Source organism: Chinchilla lanigera, unplaced genomic scaffold, assembly GCF_000276665.1.
Source record: "Chinchilla lanigera isolate Chin_1 unplaced genomic scaffold, ChiLan1.0 scaffold00015, whole genome shotgun sequence".
Taxonomy (NCBI): Eukaryota; Metazoa; Chordata; class Mammalia; order Rodentia; family Chinchillidae; genus Chinchilla; species Chinchilla lanigera.
Window position 1 is genome coordinate 7,789,083 of NW_004955416.1, and position 17,966 is coordinate 7,807,048.

Here is a 17,966-nt window from a genome sequence, read left to right on the forward strand (position 1 = left end):
TGAAGGGCCCACACCTCGCAGGAGCTCGCTCTCTGTCTCTCTCTCTCTCTCTCTCTCTCTCTGTCTCTTTCATACACACACACACACACACACACACACACACACACACACACACAGAGGCAAAGTGCTTCTCACCCCAGACATCTCCCAGGCATACTGCTCCATGCTGTACCTGTCCCAGACCCCAACACACAAGGGAGGAACGGCCAGCAGAGCCTCCCTCCCCACTGAATCCTCTGAACAGTCAGTCTCTTGATACTGTTCCGCATTAAACCGTGCGGTGCCTCATGGCTCTGTTTCACAATCAAATAATTCCCTCTGGTTTTCTGGTGGAATTTTTGCTTTTATTTTTTAGGGTTTCTTGGCTTTTTTTTTTTTTTTTAAGCAATCAGTCTAAATTTGTCATCGCACATCCCCCATTTCCGCCCCTCAGGGCCTACTTTTCATCCCCTGAAATCTGGAAACCATATGTGTGGGCAGAAACCCCCCAGCATCCCACACCACACCCTGGCCCAGCGTGGCCTCCACGGGCCCAGCCGTGTTCACTGGGGAAGAGCTACCTTCTAGGCTGGGACTGGGAAGGGAGTTTCTCCTTGGACCTTCCCTGTGTCAGCCATGGAGAGGCCGTGTGGTCTGGTGGTTAGAACCAGAACACACTGGTCTGTCCCCAGCAATCTCATTAACTAACACCAGAAGCCTGGAAAAGTCCCTTTGGCACATAAGGGACTCAGTTTCCCTGCCCACTTAGCTTCACTGGCTGTAGTATTTCCTACCTGGGTAGAAAGAGTTTTTGATCCAAAATTTCTGTTCTCATTTACAAACTATGTGACCTTGATAAATAGCTTAATCTTTCTGATCCATTTCCTCATCTATAAATTAGAAGCTTTTTCTTTTCTTTGTGGTGCTGGGATCAAACTCAGGGCCTGTGCATGCAAGGCAAGAGCTCTGCCACTGAGCCACATCCCAGCCCTTAGAGGATTTTATTATACCTACCATCTGGTTGGATAAGAAAACATATTTGCAAGTGCCTGGGCAGCTCAATAAATCGTCATTGTTGTTGTTAACAAGAGTAAAAGCCTGATGAAGAGGAGGATGTCCTCAGTGGGCCTGTCGGACCTGCCCATCCAGCCTGCCCGGGGTGCCCTCCCTGGACTTCTCTGGGTCCCCTCCAGCCCTACAGGCAAGGATGCATTCCCAGTCCTTCCCAGTCCTTGTGATCAGGCCTGAGGCCCTGCTGCTCAGTCCCTGTCTCCATGACCACCCAGCCCCTCCCCTCCTTCCTTCCTCCAGAGCTTTCTGTTTACTATAAACAGCTGCCCCAGCTCTGCCCTAGCTGATCCTTCCTAGGGCCAGCCAGACCCTCTCTGAACTGGGGCCTGGCGTGGTGCATGAAGGTCTATGTGCAGTGTCCTGGGCTTCGCACAGTCTTAATCAGGCTCTGCTTTGCCACCTTGACTGGTGGGAGGGGAGGGGATAGAGGAGGAGCCGGTCACCTCAGACGGGGGAAGCCAGGGCCTCAGAGACAAGGAGCAGATGGAGCATAATTGAGGAGGACCGCACGGAGAGAGCCAATGGAAAGATCTCTGGCTTGGCCTTAGATTGACCTGCGTGCAAGCCCCGCAGTAGATTTGATTCCCATGTGACCTGAGACTGGTCGTTTAACTTCTTTGAGTTAAACGTTTACTGCTTTGTAAAATGCAGGTCATAACACCTCCCTTCAGAGGTTTAGTTGGCATGCAGATTGGTGATAATGGATGTAAAGCCTCTTGGCACAGGTACTAGCCTACCATGATGGTGGCTAGATTTATTATTTCACTTGCATGAGTCCCTGCCTATTTTTTGACCAGGCACACTCTAGTCACACAAGCCTACACATATGCACGGAGCTCACATGCACATGGCCACAGCATACACACATCAATCACAAGTATCAGAGGCCCAGGAGATGCCACGAGGGTAGAGGGAGAATCTAGCTGTTTCCTAACCCTGCTAGCTGGGCCTGAGCAGGCTGACTTGGAGCTGGGACATGTGTTTAATACTACGACTTCCTCCCTGTCCCTCCACTTGGTGGTGGGGGTTACAGATACCAGTTGAGAGCAGGGCAGGAATACGGGCAGTGCAGGTATAGCTCCTCTTTCCTGTGGATCAGGGTTTCAGGGAGCTCCCTGCTCCCCATGGGCCCACGCTGGCTCCTTTGACTCTCTAGCTGCCATGGAAGTGCTGGCCAACTAAGGGAGTGTGTGGACTAAGATCCAGAGTGGCCATTCCTCTAACCACCAGGCCTACCAGCAGCTGTGGGGCAGGACCTGGGGTTAGGCAGGGGCATTCATCAATTTGACTCATTCCCCACAGGCCCATGAGTAAGTATGGCTCTGGATTTCCAGACCCCAACCCCTCCTGGAGATGCCCGTCGGGGTCTTCCAGGGCTGGGTCCCTGTGGGTCCCAGGTGCAGCCCTGGGGTTCCCTCTGGAGTGGGAAGTAGCAGCTGGAGGGGCCTAGCTGACTCTACTGCCCTGAATCCTCGAGCACATGGGCCCAACTGCAGTTTCTGTCCTGGAGTGAGGATGCCAGAGAAAGGAGAGGAGCCCCTAGTAGTGAAGTCAGCCCTGTCCCAGCTTGGAAATCCCCCACTTCTTACCTTGGCCGCTTGAGGGAACAGCCTCCGGGCAGAGGGCCGCCTCCCGCCAGGGACTTTTCTTCTGGGGATGACACGAAATGTAGGGCAGTTAGCGGACCCTGGCCTGACCATCGCTGTACTTCAGCCAGCTTGGGGACCAGGGGAGAGGACCATTTCATCCCCCGCAGGGAGCATGGCACCACCTGGGACCTATGTGGGCCTAAAGGGGGCCATGGAGAAGAGAGAGCATGGGGACTGTGTGCCCACAACTTGCCACCCCTCCCCCACATTCCCTTGCCTCACCCTGGCACCCAGTCTGAAAGGGGCTTCTGATAGCTTCTAACACTTCCGTCCAGGAGAATGTCCCTAAACTCACTTCCTTCCTGCCTTCCTTTTTCTTTTTTTCTTTCCTCCCTCTCTCCCTTTTTCTCTCTCTTTTTCTGTCTTTCAAGATAGGGTCTCACTATGTGGCCCAGGCTGGCCTTCAACTCCTGGACTCAAGTGTAGATCTTTCTACTTCTGCTTCCCAGGTGCTTAGACCACAGGCATGCAGTGCACCACCCAGGGAAATAGTTTTTTGTGTGTGTTCTGGGAATTGTACTCAGGACCTTGCACTTGCCAGGCAGGCACTTGTACCACTGAGCTAGATCCCCAGCCCTGAAATAAGTTTCCTGATGTTGTTTTGCTTTGTTTGTTTGTGTGTTTTTGCAGTGCTGGGGATGGAACCCAGAGCTTCTTTTTTTTGGTAATGGGAATTGAATTCAGGACCTTGTGCTTGCCAGGCAGGTGCTTATGCCACTAAGCTGTATCCCCAGCCCCCAGAGCTTCATACATGCTAGGCAAGTGCTGTACCACTGAGCTATATCCTTAGCCCCTCCAAGCTTTTTAAATTATAAATGTTTATGCAGACAGGGGAAGTAGCTCAGCAGTAGAACACTTGTCATGCATGCACAAGTTCCTGGGTTTCATCCCCAGCACTGAAAAAAAAGTATGCATACACTATATGCGTACACTATATATACACTCAATATTATTAAAGTTCAAATTGTGTTTTTTTTTTTAATTTGTTTTATAGCTAAAAAAAAGTCTAAGTAGAAATTCTACTTCCCCTCCCCACACAACTCTGGCAGAGGCCCTGCTGGCACCTGCACATAAGCCACCTCGGCGCCCACCATGCTGATGGAAGTCTCTCTGGGGCGGCCCATCCTCTCCCAGGGGGTACAAGACAAGGCAGGAGTGGGTCACTAACCACACTGCAAACGAAACAAGTGAGTCACAGGTGGAGCCCTTCTATTTGTTAACTTGAAACTCAGATTGCTGTTTTGTTTTGTTTTCTTTTTTCTTTTTCTTTCTTTTTTTTAGGTACTGGGAATCAAACTCAGGACCTTGTGCTTGTTAGGCAGGCACTGTGCCACTGAGCTACACCCCCAGTTGTTTTGTTTTGTTGGAAATAGGGGCTTGCTATGTAGTCCAGGCTGGTCTTGAACTCTTGGAGAACTTTCTGCCTCCACCTCACCCAGCCTTGAACCTCAGTCTTCTTAAGCAAGGCCCTATTGTTTCAGTGGTGTTAACACTGTAGGTCCCTACCCTAGAGGTCCAGGAAGCCTGTCCCTGGCACCGTAGGGACAGCACCATAGCACCCACATGTAGAAAGTGGGAGTTTATCAAGCAAGAATGCACAGGTTCTGTGTGTGCGTGCGCACCCACAATGTGCCATCCAACCAAAATCTGTTTGGTTTTTATTTTATTTACGTATTTATTTTGGTCTTTTTTTGGAGACAGCCCTGGCTGGCCTCAAACTCACAGCAATTCTCTCGCCTCAGCCTCCCAAGTGCTGGGATTACAGGTGTGCGCCACCACGCCCGGCCTATTTTTTATTTTTTTGGAACAGACATTGAATGCAGGGCTTTACTCATGCCAGGGCAAGCACTGTACCACTGAGGTATCTCCCCAAACCCCTTTTTAATTTTGAGACAAGGTCTCACTGAGTTTCCCAGGCTGATACCGGACTCGCCTCAGCCTCCTGAGTAGCAGGGAGCGAGGCATGTGCCACCACACCCAGCTGTTCGATGATAGCCTCTGCTCTCTGGCTCTCTGGCTGTGGAGATCTCATGAAGGCCACACAGATACTGCTATTGAGTTAAATACGTTCTTATCTCATGAGCATCCTCACAACACAACTGCCTAGGTAGGGGCGTCAGCCATCAGTATGGCCGGCCAGGTTGGAGATGGGCAGCCCAAGGTATGGGAGCGCAGGGAATTACAGTCTGACTGTGTGGCAGACTGAGTCTCCTGTGTGCTCCTACCCTTCTTGGGTGGGGGTCCTTTCTCATGGCACCCTGGACCTTCAGGCCACCTGATGGGGCAGAATTCTGATCTGGAAGAAATGGTTCCCAAGGCCGGGAGCGCTCCATCCCAGAGCCGGGAGGGAGTTGTCTGCCCTTCAGCCTCTCCCAGTGGCCTACCCATTAGCACGGGGCCCTGAGGACAGGGCCGTGGCTCCGGGTCGCCTGGCGGGTTGCGCGGGGGCAGGGTTCCTCCTTCATTCAGAAGCTCAGCCCTGTGAGGGTGGCAGAGGGCGGGTGCAGGACAGACTCAACCTCCAGCCCCCTCCCCCTCACTGACAGCTGTAATCTGCTTGGGAAAATCTCTTTTTTTTCCCCCCCCTGCACAGGAAAAAATACTAGTTGTCCCGATAACAAGGAAAACAAAATCCAGCGCAGGGCATCAGAGACTTCCTGAGGCGGAAAACAATGTCGAGGGAGAGCTCAGTGGAGAAGGTCCGAGCTGGGAGGCTGAGGGGAGCCCAGAGAGGACACTGGTCCAGTCCTATCCGGCCAGTGGGGGAGGGGACGACAGATCGAGGAACTTGGAAAAAAGATTTCCCCCCCAAAACCTTGAAGTCTGGGCTGTTGAGCTATATCCGGGAAATGATTCAGGACAAGATCACGTCCCCCAACATGGGACCAGGCCCCCATGCTCAGGTGGGATAAGCCCACCTCTCTTCCTGCCCAGTCCCCAGGCTGTTCTCTCAGGGGATAGCCCTAGGGCCTAGGGGTTGGGGGAAGGTGGGAGGGTCCCTTTGGAGCCATCCCATGAGTACCCCTCCCCCAGGCTTTTTGCTTTGTCTGTCCACAGCTACTCCCTAGGTAACTTTCCACTGGGGAGATGTAGTCCAGAAGGGAAGGACTTTTTCTTTTTCTTTTTCTTTTTTGAGTCAGGGTCTTGCTTTGTAGTTCAGGCTGACCTTGAATTCACTATGGCATCTAGGCTGGCGTTGAACTCACAGAGATCCTCTTGCCTCAGCCTCCCGAGTGCTAGGGTCACAGGTGTGCACCAAGAGATCAGCTAGGGACTAGAAAGACTCTTGCCTTTTCTCATGGGGCACTCAGCTACCTGGTCCCTCAGATGGGTGTGGCTCAGAGTACTCCAGACCTGGGGAGCGAAGGCCCTGGGAGGCAGGGCCCTGTGCTCCCAGCAGGCAGTACCCCCTAACTATGCCTTCTCACTGGGGTACTTGGGAGCTTTTAGAAAATACCAGTCCCTCCTAGGCCTCCTGTCAAACCAGTTCCATCAGGGATTGCTAGGGAGCTGCTCAGGCGATTCCTATGTATGGCCAGAGCTGAGAACTTGTCCATGATCCTGGCTCCTTTGCCTGTCCTTTTACCACTGCCGTCAGAACTGGCCTGTGTCAGATCACAGCCCATCAGAAGTGAGCACCTTTAAGCCAGTGGCCTCCAGAGGTAGCTGCAGAGCGCCCTGCCCTGGCTGGAGGGCAGCTGCCTGACCCATTGCAGGTTCTGGGTTACCCTCCCGTTCTGCTGCTCCTCTTCTAGCTGGCCGAGGCCACCTGCAGCCTTTGTTCACAGGAGTGTGACCAAAAACCTGCCCAGACCTTAATTACAACCCCACAGCCTGGTCATCAACCACTCAACTTGCTCGGCCTCTGCCCCACAGCCTGCAGCCTGCAGCCACCCTCCCTGGTCAGGCCAGCTTTGTTTGCCAGAGGACCTGAGCTTCCTTCCCGCAGCACCATTGGCCCTTGCTGTACAGAGGCTCTGAGCAGAGGCCAGGACTTCTCCAGGCCTCAGGGGCTCTGACAGGAGTTGCTGCCTGGCAGAGCCGAGTCCTGGGCTTCCCGGTGACCCCTCCAGTTCTTTTTGGTGGTGCTAGGGATTGAACCCAGGTCTCATGCATGCTAGTTGGGCACTGTACCAATGAGTAGCACCTCATCCTCTGGCTTGGTTTTGATTGTCTAGAGCATGCACGAGTCACCAGTAGGTCTGTGAGGGGCATGAAGAGGATTCCTGCTTTCAAAGCCCTTCTCAGGACAGAAGGAAAGACTGTGACAAGGTATCACAAAGTAGGGCCATCTGTATTCTCAAAACCTTCCCAGGAGGGCTGGGAATATAACTCAGTGGCACAAGGTCCTGAGTCTGATTACAGGTACCAAAAAAAAAAAAGTGGTGACAAAATCTTCCCAGGAACTCCACACTAGCACGGAATAGGGAATATTGCAACCACTCCATAAATGTTTGTTATTTTGTTTTCTTTTTGGCAACGGGAATCAGAACCTTGTACTTGCCATAAATGTTTGATGAATGAATATTTGTTTTGTAAATGGAGTATAGAATGTCCTTTCCCTGGCACAACAGATAAACATCTCGGGGTCAGGGATAGGGTGGGGTTCCCAATTGTAGCAAATGTTGGAGGGGAAGGGTAGAATGAGCCAGGGCCTGCAGCCCGGCCAAAAAAAACCTCATTAAGGTCCCTTTTGGCTCCTGGCCAGCCTCTCGGCATCTGAGGAGGCTTGCAGGTGCCCATAGGTCACCAACCCCTCTACCCAAGTTGTCTTTTTCGCCTGGCGGATAAGCGAGAGGCTGAGAGTCAGGGCACAGAGCAGGCTCTTCCTCCCCTCCCAAGGGGGCCTCCTTGGCCGGGATTCCAGGGCTCCCCCATCTCCCTCAGCCCAGCCCCCACCCCAACACTGTATTTTCCAGACAGGTGTAAGATGCTCTGGACAAGCGGCAGCCTGACTAGGGAGAGGGGAAGTCCCGCGTGTCCCTGGGGCATCTGCGTCCCCAGGGAGACAGTCTGCTCCCCACAAGCTTAGGCTATGACCCTTGGCCTGGGCAGTGGAGAACAGGCCTCAGCAGCTTAGAGTGAAGGGGCCCGCAAGGGAGGGGTCCAGTCCCAGCTGCCTGGCCCTGGGTACTAACAGGCCACGCAGGGCCGCAGAGATGGGGGGGCACCACCACCTGCTTTTCCTTGTTTTGTTTTCAGGGCACTAATTACTGTGCTGAGCTCGGAGCTGCCTAATGAGGCCGTTTGGATTTCCTGTTGTTCTGGCTTCCCGAGACCCTTAAAGGGCCAGCATCACGAGGGGAGCATGCCCTGGGCAGAACACTGCCCATTCTGGGCTGGGGTGAGCACGGAGGACCACCCTGGGCTTGGCCTGCCTGCCAGGGCCACTGAGGGGTTGTGAGTGAGGGATGGAGGGCTGGCCTAGCTTCCTGCTCCTACACCCTCCCCTAAAGCCCACTCAGCGGTGCCTGGGGCTGGTGCCGGAAGCAGGAGCTTCAGAACCCTGTGGCCTGGCCAAGGCTCCGGTGGGGCGGGGAGGAGCGGCAGGGAGACCAGGGCTGAGGAGGAAAGGCCAGTGATGTCACCAGTGCCCAGACTGTGAGAACCGCCGCAGCACCAGGCAGGAGGGAAACGCCGTGACGTCCTGCCCACCTCCCACCCCCACCCATGCCCCCAGCTGGAAAATAAACACTTGTATGAGTGGCCAGCACCACTTCCAAAGGAGCGGGCTGGTGGGGCTAGAGACCCAGAAACACGCTGGAGCTGGGCAAAGGCCTGTGGGCCAGCTGGCCCTGATCAGCCTCCTTGATTGCACAACTTCTGCACCTCAGGGCTCCTTTCAGCTTGCGGGGAGCTGATGGGGCGCGGGTGCCAGGGAGCCTCCTTTCACACTTGCTGCAGGCTGCAGGAGGACTCCGGGCAGGTAAAGGGACACCACCCGTCTGCCTGGGGCCCCCTCAGATTTGAGGCGTAGCATCGGCCCAGTACCCATTCCAGTGCCCCTTGGGTTATGGGTCCTCTGGGACCCTAGGCGGCCTGGCCTGCAGCACCTTCCTTCACAGACAGGGTGACGACATTGTTGTTCTTATGCGGGGCCTTCCGCCTGGAGTTCCGGCTCCACTAAATGGTGGGAATGAGGGTCCACAGGACAAAGCCAGCCTGGTTCCCGCGGCCACCTCAGAATGGACGGAATCCCCATTGTGTGTAGAGGCCCTGTGCCCTCCCTCCCTCACCCTGCGCCGCCGGACATGCCAACAAACAGCTCATTGAGCCTGGGGCGGGGCCTGAGAGACAACAATACCCCCAGCAGGCTGGGGCAGTGAGCTCAGCTGGGGGTGGGGGCTGCAAGGAGGCCGGAGGGTAATGATCTCAGCCTAGGGAGGGTTGGCCCTCGAACCAAGCTGGCCTCCTCCCGTGGTTGAGAAGGGCTGACCTGGGTGGCCTCGGCTTGGCTTCTCCACCCCTGGCCAAGCTGGGAAAGGATCAGCACTTCCCATGATGAAACTGCCCTGCTCTGGGTGCCAGCAGGTGCAGCAGTCTGGCCATGGCAGCGAGCAAGACCATCCCAGACCCAAGCAGCTGGTGGACCCTTCCTCCAGCTGTAACAGTAGAAAATCCTCAGTGGGGTCCTGGCCAAACCTCCAAAACTGCTAGTCCACACTGACCTCAACAGGACTTTCAGGTCAGTAAGAGAATGCATCTCCTATGACCAGAACCACCTAAGAGCATGGGGCAGTCTAAGAGAGGGGGTGAGAGGCCCATCCTTAGAGGTATTCAAGCCTTTAGTGATAGAGTATAGAACTGGTCCTTTTCAGTTTGAAGCATTCCACCAAGATACGTCTGGATTCCCTTCGTGGGTTCCAGGCCTGCTCCAATCCTGTGTCCTCTGCCGAGTCTAGGCAGCCAGGCAGGGCCTTGGGCCTCCGAGAGAAACAGGAAGAAATGGGAAGGGCTGGCTAGGAAAGTGGCATGGTCAAGTCCACCCTGCTGTCAGAGCAGGAGCTAGGAAGCCCGTGCTGATATCATATTTGTATTTGCAGGGGTCTATCTGGAAAGATGGGTTTAGAGGATGGAGCGGAAGTGAGGAGTGTGGGGGGCTGGGGATTTAGCTCAGAGGCACAGCGCCTGCCTGGCAAGAGCAAGGAAGTGAGTTCAATTCCCGGTACCAGAAAAACAACAACAACAACAAAAAAGAAGTGAGGAGTGTGGGGCAGTCCTAGCAGGTCATCAGGACCCAGCAAGGCGTTGTCGAAGACCCAGCATCCAACTCAGGGACAGGACCTGGCCACCAGCCGCCACTGGCCAGCCACAGATGCAGACAGGCCCCTTGCTACCTCTGTACCACCCTGCCCCAGATCATCCAACGTGCCACTGCCAAATGGTGGCTGTACACTCAGTCTCCTCTGCCCAAGGGCCCATGGGCTCCCAGGGCCTTAGTCAAGTCCTCATTTATCTCCCTGATGGCTTTCCATGCCTGGCTGTCTCAGTTCACAGCCAACCTCTGCACACAGTGGCTGCCCAGCCATACCTACTTTGCATGCACCTTGATCCTGGGCCTCTCTCTATACCCACTGCCAGAAATGCGCTCCTCTTTGTCTAGGTTCTGCTCCTTCCCAGGCTGGTGCAATCCCTCCTCCCCAATAAAGCCTCCTCTGACCCTTGAGGCCCCAGTGCCCCTCTGAACCCTGGTTCCAAAGGCACTGCTTTTCATGTGCTTCTACCTCTTCATGTCCTGTGGGCAACATGAGATAAATTGTGTGTTTCTCTGTGGCTTCCCTAGCCTGGATCCAGTACTAGGCACATGGTTGACCTCGTCTGCAGTTGGATGCCTGCTGGACCCAAAGTCTGAGTGCATCTGTCTGTGCCACACGCGCATGCATGCACACACACACACACACACACACACACACACACCCCTAAAAGTACTAACAAGAAAAGGCAAGAAGAATGTTGCATCTGGGGAATGGTTTTGTAGGCCCATAGTTAGTTTTCCTTGGGCCTCTGTGTGTGTGTGTGTGTGTGTGTGTGTGTGTGTGTGTGTGTGTTCTGGTTTGTGATCCTGAGGATCAAACCCAGGGCCTTGTACATGCTAAGCATTTGCTCCGCCACTGAGCTGCACCCCCAGCCTTTTGTGGCAGTTTTGATGGACTTGTCCCAGGTCTCCCCAGCCTCCTCTTCACCTGGAGGTCTTGGCAGTGGTGGAGGAGACCAAGCTACCTAAGAGGGTGGCGGGGAGAGTCAGCCACAGGGACCACAGGAATCTAGCAGCCAGAGAGGCTCCAGCAATGGGGGTGTTCGCACTGCCCAAGCAAGACTCAAGGCATAGACAGGAGTCCAGTGAATGGACAGGAAAGTGATGAGGCTCGAGTTGGGCACAGTCTGCCTGTACTCTCAGCACACAGAGAACTGAGGGCGGGGAAATCACTTGAGCCCAGGAATTCGAGACCAGCCTGGGCAACACAGTAAAACTCTCAAAAAAAGAAAAAGTTGAAGTTTGAGTACTTCTTAGTGTACGGAGTTAGCTGAGACTGTTACTAAATCCCTGGTGTTGCAGACACCTATTACGATAGCTCTAGAATTCTCTGTCACCTCCTTCCTTCAATCCAGCCTGCCCGCTTTGCTGTGAACTCTGTATGGCTGGACAGCTCCGCAGACTTGATTTTTTCTGAGAGTGGCACTGCAGAGTGGATGTAGGAGAGGAAAAGTGACAGTGGCTTACAGTGGTCTAAATTCCTTTGGGGCTGAGAAGGGGCCGGTCTTCAGTGCCTCCAGACTTCTCTGGACTTCTTCCTGAGTTTGGTCTAGGAGCAAGGCGATTCTCTGGGCTGGAAGCTCTCTGCCAACCTCAGGCAAAGTAAGTTACTCATTAGCAAGCATCAGCATGTAATTATCAACTCCAGGGGAGAGTTCAACCTGGATTAACCGCTGGGATACACAGTGTAGACACTGTCACAGGAAGTTCTCCCATACGTCTAACCTAAATCCTTCCTGCCACCATTGAAGCCCATTTCCTCTCATTCTGACAGTGGTGGGAGAAGGAGACAGCCGGTTCCCCATTCTCTGCTTAAGACCCATCACCTACTTGATTCCTTGGGCTTCTCCAAGGTGCAGGGCTCTGCCCACGCAGGAGCTATTCACAGAGTTGGCACCTGTCCCCAGCTCCTTTCTGTGGGCTCTTTCTCTGTGTGTGAGAGTGTCTGACACAGTACTTCCTGGTTCAGGCCCAGCCCTTCCTCCTAGGAAGATTGCAGGGGACTGGGGTCAGTGTGACTAAGCCCCACTCCCAGGTTCCTGCTGCTGCAGACAGCAGAGCCAGAGGTTGCGGCCCCATCTCTCAGGCCCGGGAAGCAGCTGGGATCAGAGATCAGAGGTTGTGCAAGAAAATGGAGAGAGGTCAGAATTGTAGCCAGGAGATGAGGTGTGGCTGGCAGGTGGGACACACAAGGACCTAGGGGCGATGAGGGGCAACACACTTATGGGAGGCCAAGGTAGAAGGGAGAGTGACCAGGGAGAAGGTGCGGCTGAGGACAGCCTCCCCACCTGAGAAGGAGGGTCGAAGAGAAAGGGGTTTCAGGACTGAGGCCCTGAATGCTGCAGAGAGGGAGAGGCAGCAGCAGATCTCTCTCTCTCTCTCTCTCTCTTTCTCTTTCTCTTTCTCTTTCTCCCTCTTTCCTTCCCTCCCTCTCTCTCTCTGGAGGCTGAATCTACCAAACGGCCTTTGCACTGTGCCACATCCCCAGCCCTATTTATTTATGATTTTTTTTTTTTTTATTTTTAAGTCACAGTCTCATTAAGTTGCTCAGGTTGAGCTTGAACTTGTGATCTTTCTGACTCAGCCTCCCAGAGGAGAGAAAGCTTCGCTAGGGAGGGAAAAAACATCAAGATAAGAAAGCCGGTATAAGAAGGTGCGTGAAGCTTCACACTTAGGCTCCGTTCACCCACCCGCCAGTGTTCTCCAGCGCATGTTCTCATCTAACTCCCAGAAACACCTTTCAGCTGTGCTCCCTGGGTCCTGGGGCCCAGGCAGGAGGCAAGCGCAGGCTGAGCCGAGGCCTGCAGTCTGGGGTGTCTGGGCAGAGATCCTCACCCTGAGCTTTGGCTCTCCTCTCTGAGCCTCCCTGCTTGGCCAGGGTGGGGACAGGAAGGAGCTGGGGAAAGGGAAGCCAAGGGCTCGGGGAAAGTTGCCCTGGATGCTGCCCTGAACCCAGCTGCCTCTGTGGCTGGAAATACCCGCTGTGTGGCTCCTGGCCCTAGCTTTCCAGGCATCCCCTGGTTTTGGCAGAAGTAGGGGCAGCTGCCCAGTCACCATTCAGAGCCCCTGCAGCCAGGCCTGTTACAGCCTCTGCAGCTGCCAGATCTTCACCCTTCCCCTCCCCTCTCTCCTCTCCTCCTGACCTGTGCCCAGGAGACCTAGGGAGAGCTTCCTACCAACCATGTGTCACAGAAGCTCCCAGGACCCTCAGCTTCTTCGTTCTTGGACCCACTGTCTGTGTAGGCCAGAGCTGTTCTTACTCTGCAGAGGGCACCGTCTCCACCAGTTATCCCAGTGCCAGGCCCTGACTACACTGGGTCTCTGAGGAAGGCAGTAGGAGACTAAACTAGGTCCTCAGGCTCCTGGGACCCTGGGGGAGAGAGGGCTAGGAGATCTTCCTGGTGGCCGACTATGTCCACTGGTCCCAACCACGTGGACATCCTTTTCCAGGGACATTTGGGTCATCAGCCATGAGCTACCTGCCAGTGGACACACTCGTCCAGTTATCATACCCTCTTGGTGATCCGGGGAAGATCGAGCTCCCCTGAGCTGCCAGAACTCTCAACGATCAGGGCAACTCAGAAGTTCAGAGGAGGGGTGCAATTTTCAACTTACACTTGGCCTTGGAAGGAAGGTCCTCTCTGGGAGGCTGAGGGTGTAGGCAGCTGATTCATCCAAACTGTTACCTCTTCTCCAAATCCACTTTCAAAACTCCAGTTTGGCCCTTAAGGGTATGGACTTTGTCATACCCTGTCCCTACAGAAGGTTCCCAAACAGTTGGCCTTTTCATTTCTTTCTCTTTCACCCTCCTCTGCTCCACATGCCCCATCCATTATGAGTGTTTGTGTTCAGCTTTCCTTTTCTTCCTGGAACTCATTCGCTGTCAGACATCACCCCACCGCCCCAAGTCAGCGCAGGTTGTCTGCATGTCTACCTGGGGTGGCAGGGTGGGATGGGGTGTTGTTTATTGGGTCCTGCAACTGGGTAATCCAATATGGGCCCTCTTTTTGGGGGGGTACTGGAATTGAACTCAGGACCTCATGCTTGCCGGGCAGGCGCTGCGCCACTGAGCTAAATCCCTGGCCCTTTGGTATGGTCCCTCTGTCACCCTCCCAGGTCACTTGTATTGTTATTTCCATTGCACAGATGAGAAAACTGAGGTGTAGATTTGGAGTAAAGTTATAAGCCCAAGGTGGCTAGGATATGCCGAAAGCCAGGTCCCAGTCAACAGCCTGACATGGAGGGTAGGCGGAAGCCCCAGCACCTCAATCATCTCTCACCCCCCAGTTCTCCAACTGAGAGTCTTCAGAACTCAGGGTCCTTCGCTACCTGTGCCCCATGTCCCTCCTCTTCCTCGAACTTTATTACCATTCACTGCATTCTCTTCCTCCCATAAAGCGCGCGGGAGAGTCCTTAAGGTCACCACCCAGTCCTCACCTTCCTCTCCTCAGCCAGCCTCGGGCCTGTCCTGTGGGGAACCCACTGTGTCTCTTGGGGAAAGCCCGAGCAGGCGGTTCCTCGTAGGGCTTCGGGGAGAGGAGCTGGGCCCTGGGGCGCCGCCTGCTGAGCAGGAACCGGTCCCTACCCCGGCCCCTCGGGGGAGGGCGAGGGCGGAGGTGCCTCTGCTGCGGCATCTGTCCCAGGCGGGCGGGAAGCTGCTGCATTAAATTGTAAAATCGATTTATTGACCGGCAGGTGCGAGCAGCGGCAGATGGAGAGTAGCGCTGCCGGGGCGCATCTGCGGGGAGCGGCGGCATCGATCCTGGCCCCCCTCTGAAACTGTGCGTCCCGGTCCTTTCTGCCAGCCCACTCCCGACGGAGGCCAGGGTCCGAGGACTGCGGCGCCTGGGCGGCTAGGGTGGCTGACTCCCTTGCCCTGCCCCCTCCTGGCCGCGCCCCCACGGCTGCCAGGCCCTGCCAGCCCCACTGCCCCAGTTGGCACGCGGCGGGCCGGGCTGACGCGTGGCAGCGCCCTGCGGCAGATGAGGCACGCGCCGGCCTCATTTCAATGTGAATGGATCGAATGGAGCAGCCATGTGGCAGCAACAGTTTGCAAATCTCCCCGCCTTCTGTGCAGTTCCCCGGCCGCTGCTCCCTGCACGTGGCCCCTTCTCCGCAGCAACCACAGCGGCGCCCCTCAAGGCTTAGGCGCCCCGCCCCAGCCAGGCCTGCTTCCCCGCCTCCAGCCTGCCCAGCGGGTGCTGCGGCCCGGACTCCGCCGCGCTTCTGCCGGGTGCAGTGTGCCGGGTCCAGAGCGCGGTTCCCAGAGAGCGATCGCGGGATGCAGCGGCGGTGCGCGCCTCGCTCTGGGGATGACTCCGGCTGCGTGGAAAGGAAGGGGTCCTGGGGGTCCTGAGACTCCGTGCGGCTTCTGTCGAACCCCCAATAACCCAGGGTTCATCAGAGGGTAGGGGTGGGAGGCAACCGTGGCTTTTCACGGCCACAGGCGCTGGTTGGGCCTGCTAGGTGGAACTGTGTGCGAGGGCCAAGCCAAGGGAATAGCAGAAGCAGAGGCCTCCGGGGACACTGGCTGTGGTCCTTGTAGGAGCCCAAGCTTCCATCATACTCCTGGAACCAAGGAAAGTTTCTGGGCAGCAGGAGCCCAGGTTGGTCAGGCCCTCGGTCTACACTCATTCTAGAGCAATGTCCAGCGTCTCCCTCAGGAGACTTTGATGGGTTTCGCCTCCCAAGGTGCTCTGCAGCCTCCTGTCACTCCACAGCCTCCTGCTCCTTTCAGCTCACACAACGTGTGATGTGCGTTACATTTTTTGCCCTCAAGTCACATTTGGGAGGAATCCCAGCTGTGAGGCCTCCATGGACATTAGGGCCCTCCTACTGGGATGCCTTGCCCATAGTGGGACCCTCTCCAGATTAGCAAACATAGGGACCCAGGAACAGGGTGGCATCCTGGCCAGGAAATGAGCTTCTGGGATGGTGTCCCCAGCAAACAGGTGCTTCTGAGAATTTAACTCTTTCTTCGCTGCATCAGGGGCTTTCTACATCTCTAGGATCCCTTGCATTGACTGTGAAGATAATAATGATCTCTTGTTTGTTCCTTGGTCATTTGCAAAGCACTCTGGACACCTCAGTCAGGGTAAGGTAGAGACTAGTTTCAGGTCTACCAGTGTTAATACCAGAGATGCATGGTGGGGGTAGGTGTCTCTCCTGAGAGTCAGGCAGGTGCTGGTGCCAGGAAAAAGGCATGTTTTATGAACTCCCAGGCCAGGATTTGGGGGTGGGAACCCACAGAGTTTGATGGGGCTGGATGCCAGCTCAAGGAGAGCAAGGAGCCCCTCTGGCATCCTAGGCAGGTCCATAGGATGTGTGCGGGGAGGACCTGGAAGTCCACTTGCCAGGATAGCCCGGAGGCACGCCTCGGGCCCCCCCTCGGGCCTGGGACTCCGCCAGCCCATAACCTACATTAACTCCGAGCGCAGCCTGGGCCCATCTGCCAGCCCCCGCCCCACTTCGGTTCCCCACGCCAACCCGCTCGCGCCAGATGGTGGCTGGGAGGGGTGGCCGTGCGTGGGGGACCCCGGAGCCCGGTTCCTCACCTCACCCCTCCCCCAACCCACGCTCTCAACCTCTTGTTTCTTATCCCCCCCAATCCACCACTACCACCCAAGTCAAAAAATCAGACCATGCTTGGCATTGGCAGCTGTTGGGCTCCGCGCCCCACCCCCGCGGCCTCCCCGGGGCCCGCACCGCGTCCCCGCTCCTCTTGCACTGATCTTATCGTCCAGCAACAGCCATCATTGCGCGCGCGGCTGACAGCTGAAGCCACAGGGCCCAGCCTCCCGCCGCGTTACAGAGCTAGATTCCCGGGCACCCCCGAGACTGGGCGAAGCTGGCCCTCGTCAGTCCGCGGCCTCCAGGGATCGAGCTGGGTTCCGGGAAGGCAGCTGCGCCCTGGCGCGCGGAGCAGGGAGGCCACCCGGAGAGCAAGCGGGCGAGACAAGAAGCCGCCCGAAACCCAACTCCTGCGGCTGCAGTTCCATCCCGCAGCCTTCCTGTGAGGGCTGGAGCTGCCGGGCCTCAGCCCCCATCCGGACAATCCAGTGGCCCGAAGGCAACTCTGGAGTCAGGAGAGTTCCTCCCTCTCCGAGCGAAGCGACAGGACGCTGGCGGGGGTTAGGGAGTACAGGGGGGCAGGGTGCGCGAGGGAGCTGAAGCAAGACCAGGTGAGCAGCCTCTGAAGGAGGGGCCAGAGCCTCATTACCATACAGCTGAAGACGCGCCCTCGCCTACCTCGGGGGCCACGCCCCGCCTCCCCTACCCGGGGGACAGCAAGTCCCGGCGCTGGCACGAGCGGAGTCAGGCTGGGGTCTGGGCGGGAGGAGTAGGCACGCGCTGGGCACGCCCCTCAGGCGAAGGGAGACGCCCACCAGGTGCAGGGAGCGCTACCCGGGTCCCTCACGCTCCGCCCGCTGCCTGCGCCGAGCGGCCGCGTAGAGGTTAATGCGCCTTTCGCTGGCTTCCACGCTGCGCTGAGGACGCGTGGTGGGTGGGCGATCCTAGGCTGGAAGTCAACGGGGCGAGGTCTCCCAAAGCTCCTAGTAGATCCGTGTCCTATGACCCTAGTTTTAGCTTTCGGGGTTTGAATTCTTTGCACCTGCTGGAGGACCGCAGGTAACAGCACCCGCCGCGGATGCACCGCCTACGGGGACTCCCCGGTGTCACCACCAGGACCACCCGGGAACGGCCCGCTCACCTCCTGCCCCATCTCCTGGCCGCCCCCCTGTCCTCGGGCAACTGGGGTCTCAGCCCTTAACCAGGCGATCACTGTGGGCTCGTCACTTCGGCCCGCGCAGGGCTGGGGGTTCGGGGGCTGGAAGAGGAACCGAGGGGCGGGACCTGCGCCCGACTGGCTGGGAGGGAGGGGGCGGCGGCCCCCTCCGGTCGGCGCTGGGACTGTCGCAGCGAGAGGCCGGGAGGGGAGGGGAGACTGACCGTGAGTCTGTCTGAGTGACAGGCGGCGATAAGAGGAGCCAATATATATAAGGAAGGCTCCC

At 56.4% G+C, this 17,966-nt stretch overlaps 1 protein-coding gene across 1 annotated transcript; it reads left to right on the forward strand.

Moving 5' to 3' along the window:
• The first annotated feature begins 8,919 nt into the window (after positions 1–8,919).
• Positions 8,920–17,784, forward strand: LOC102030072 (translation initiation factor IF-2-like). The gene is made up of 3 exons (XM_005381270.2): positions 8,920–9,384; positions 14,101–14,198; positions 14,650–17,784. Exons 2-3 carry the CDS (start codon positions 14,192–14,194, stop codon positions 15,363–15,365), a joined length of 723 nt encoding a protein of 240 aa, XP_005381327.1. The 5' UTR covers positions 8,920–9,384; positions 14,101–14,191; the 3' UTR covers positions 15,366–17,784.
• The last annotated feature ends 182 nt before the right edge of the window (positions 17,785–17,966 follow it).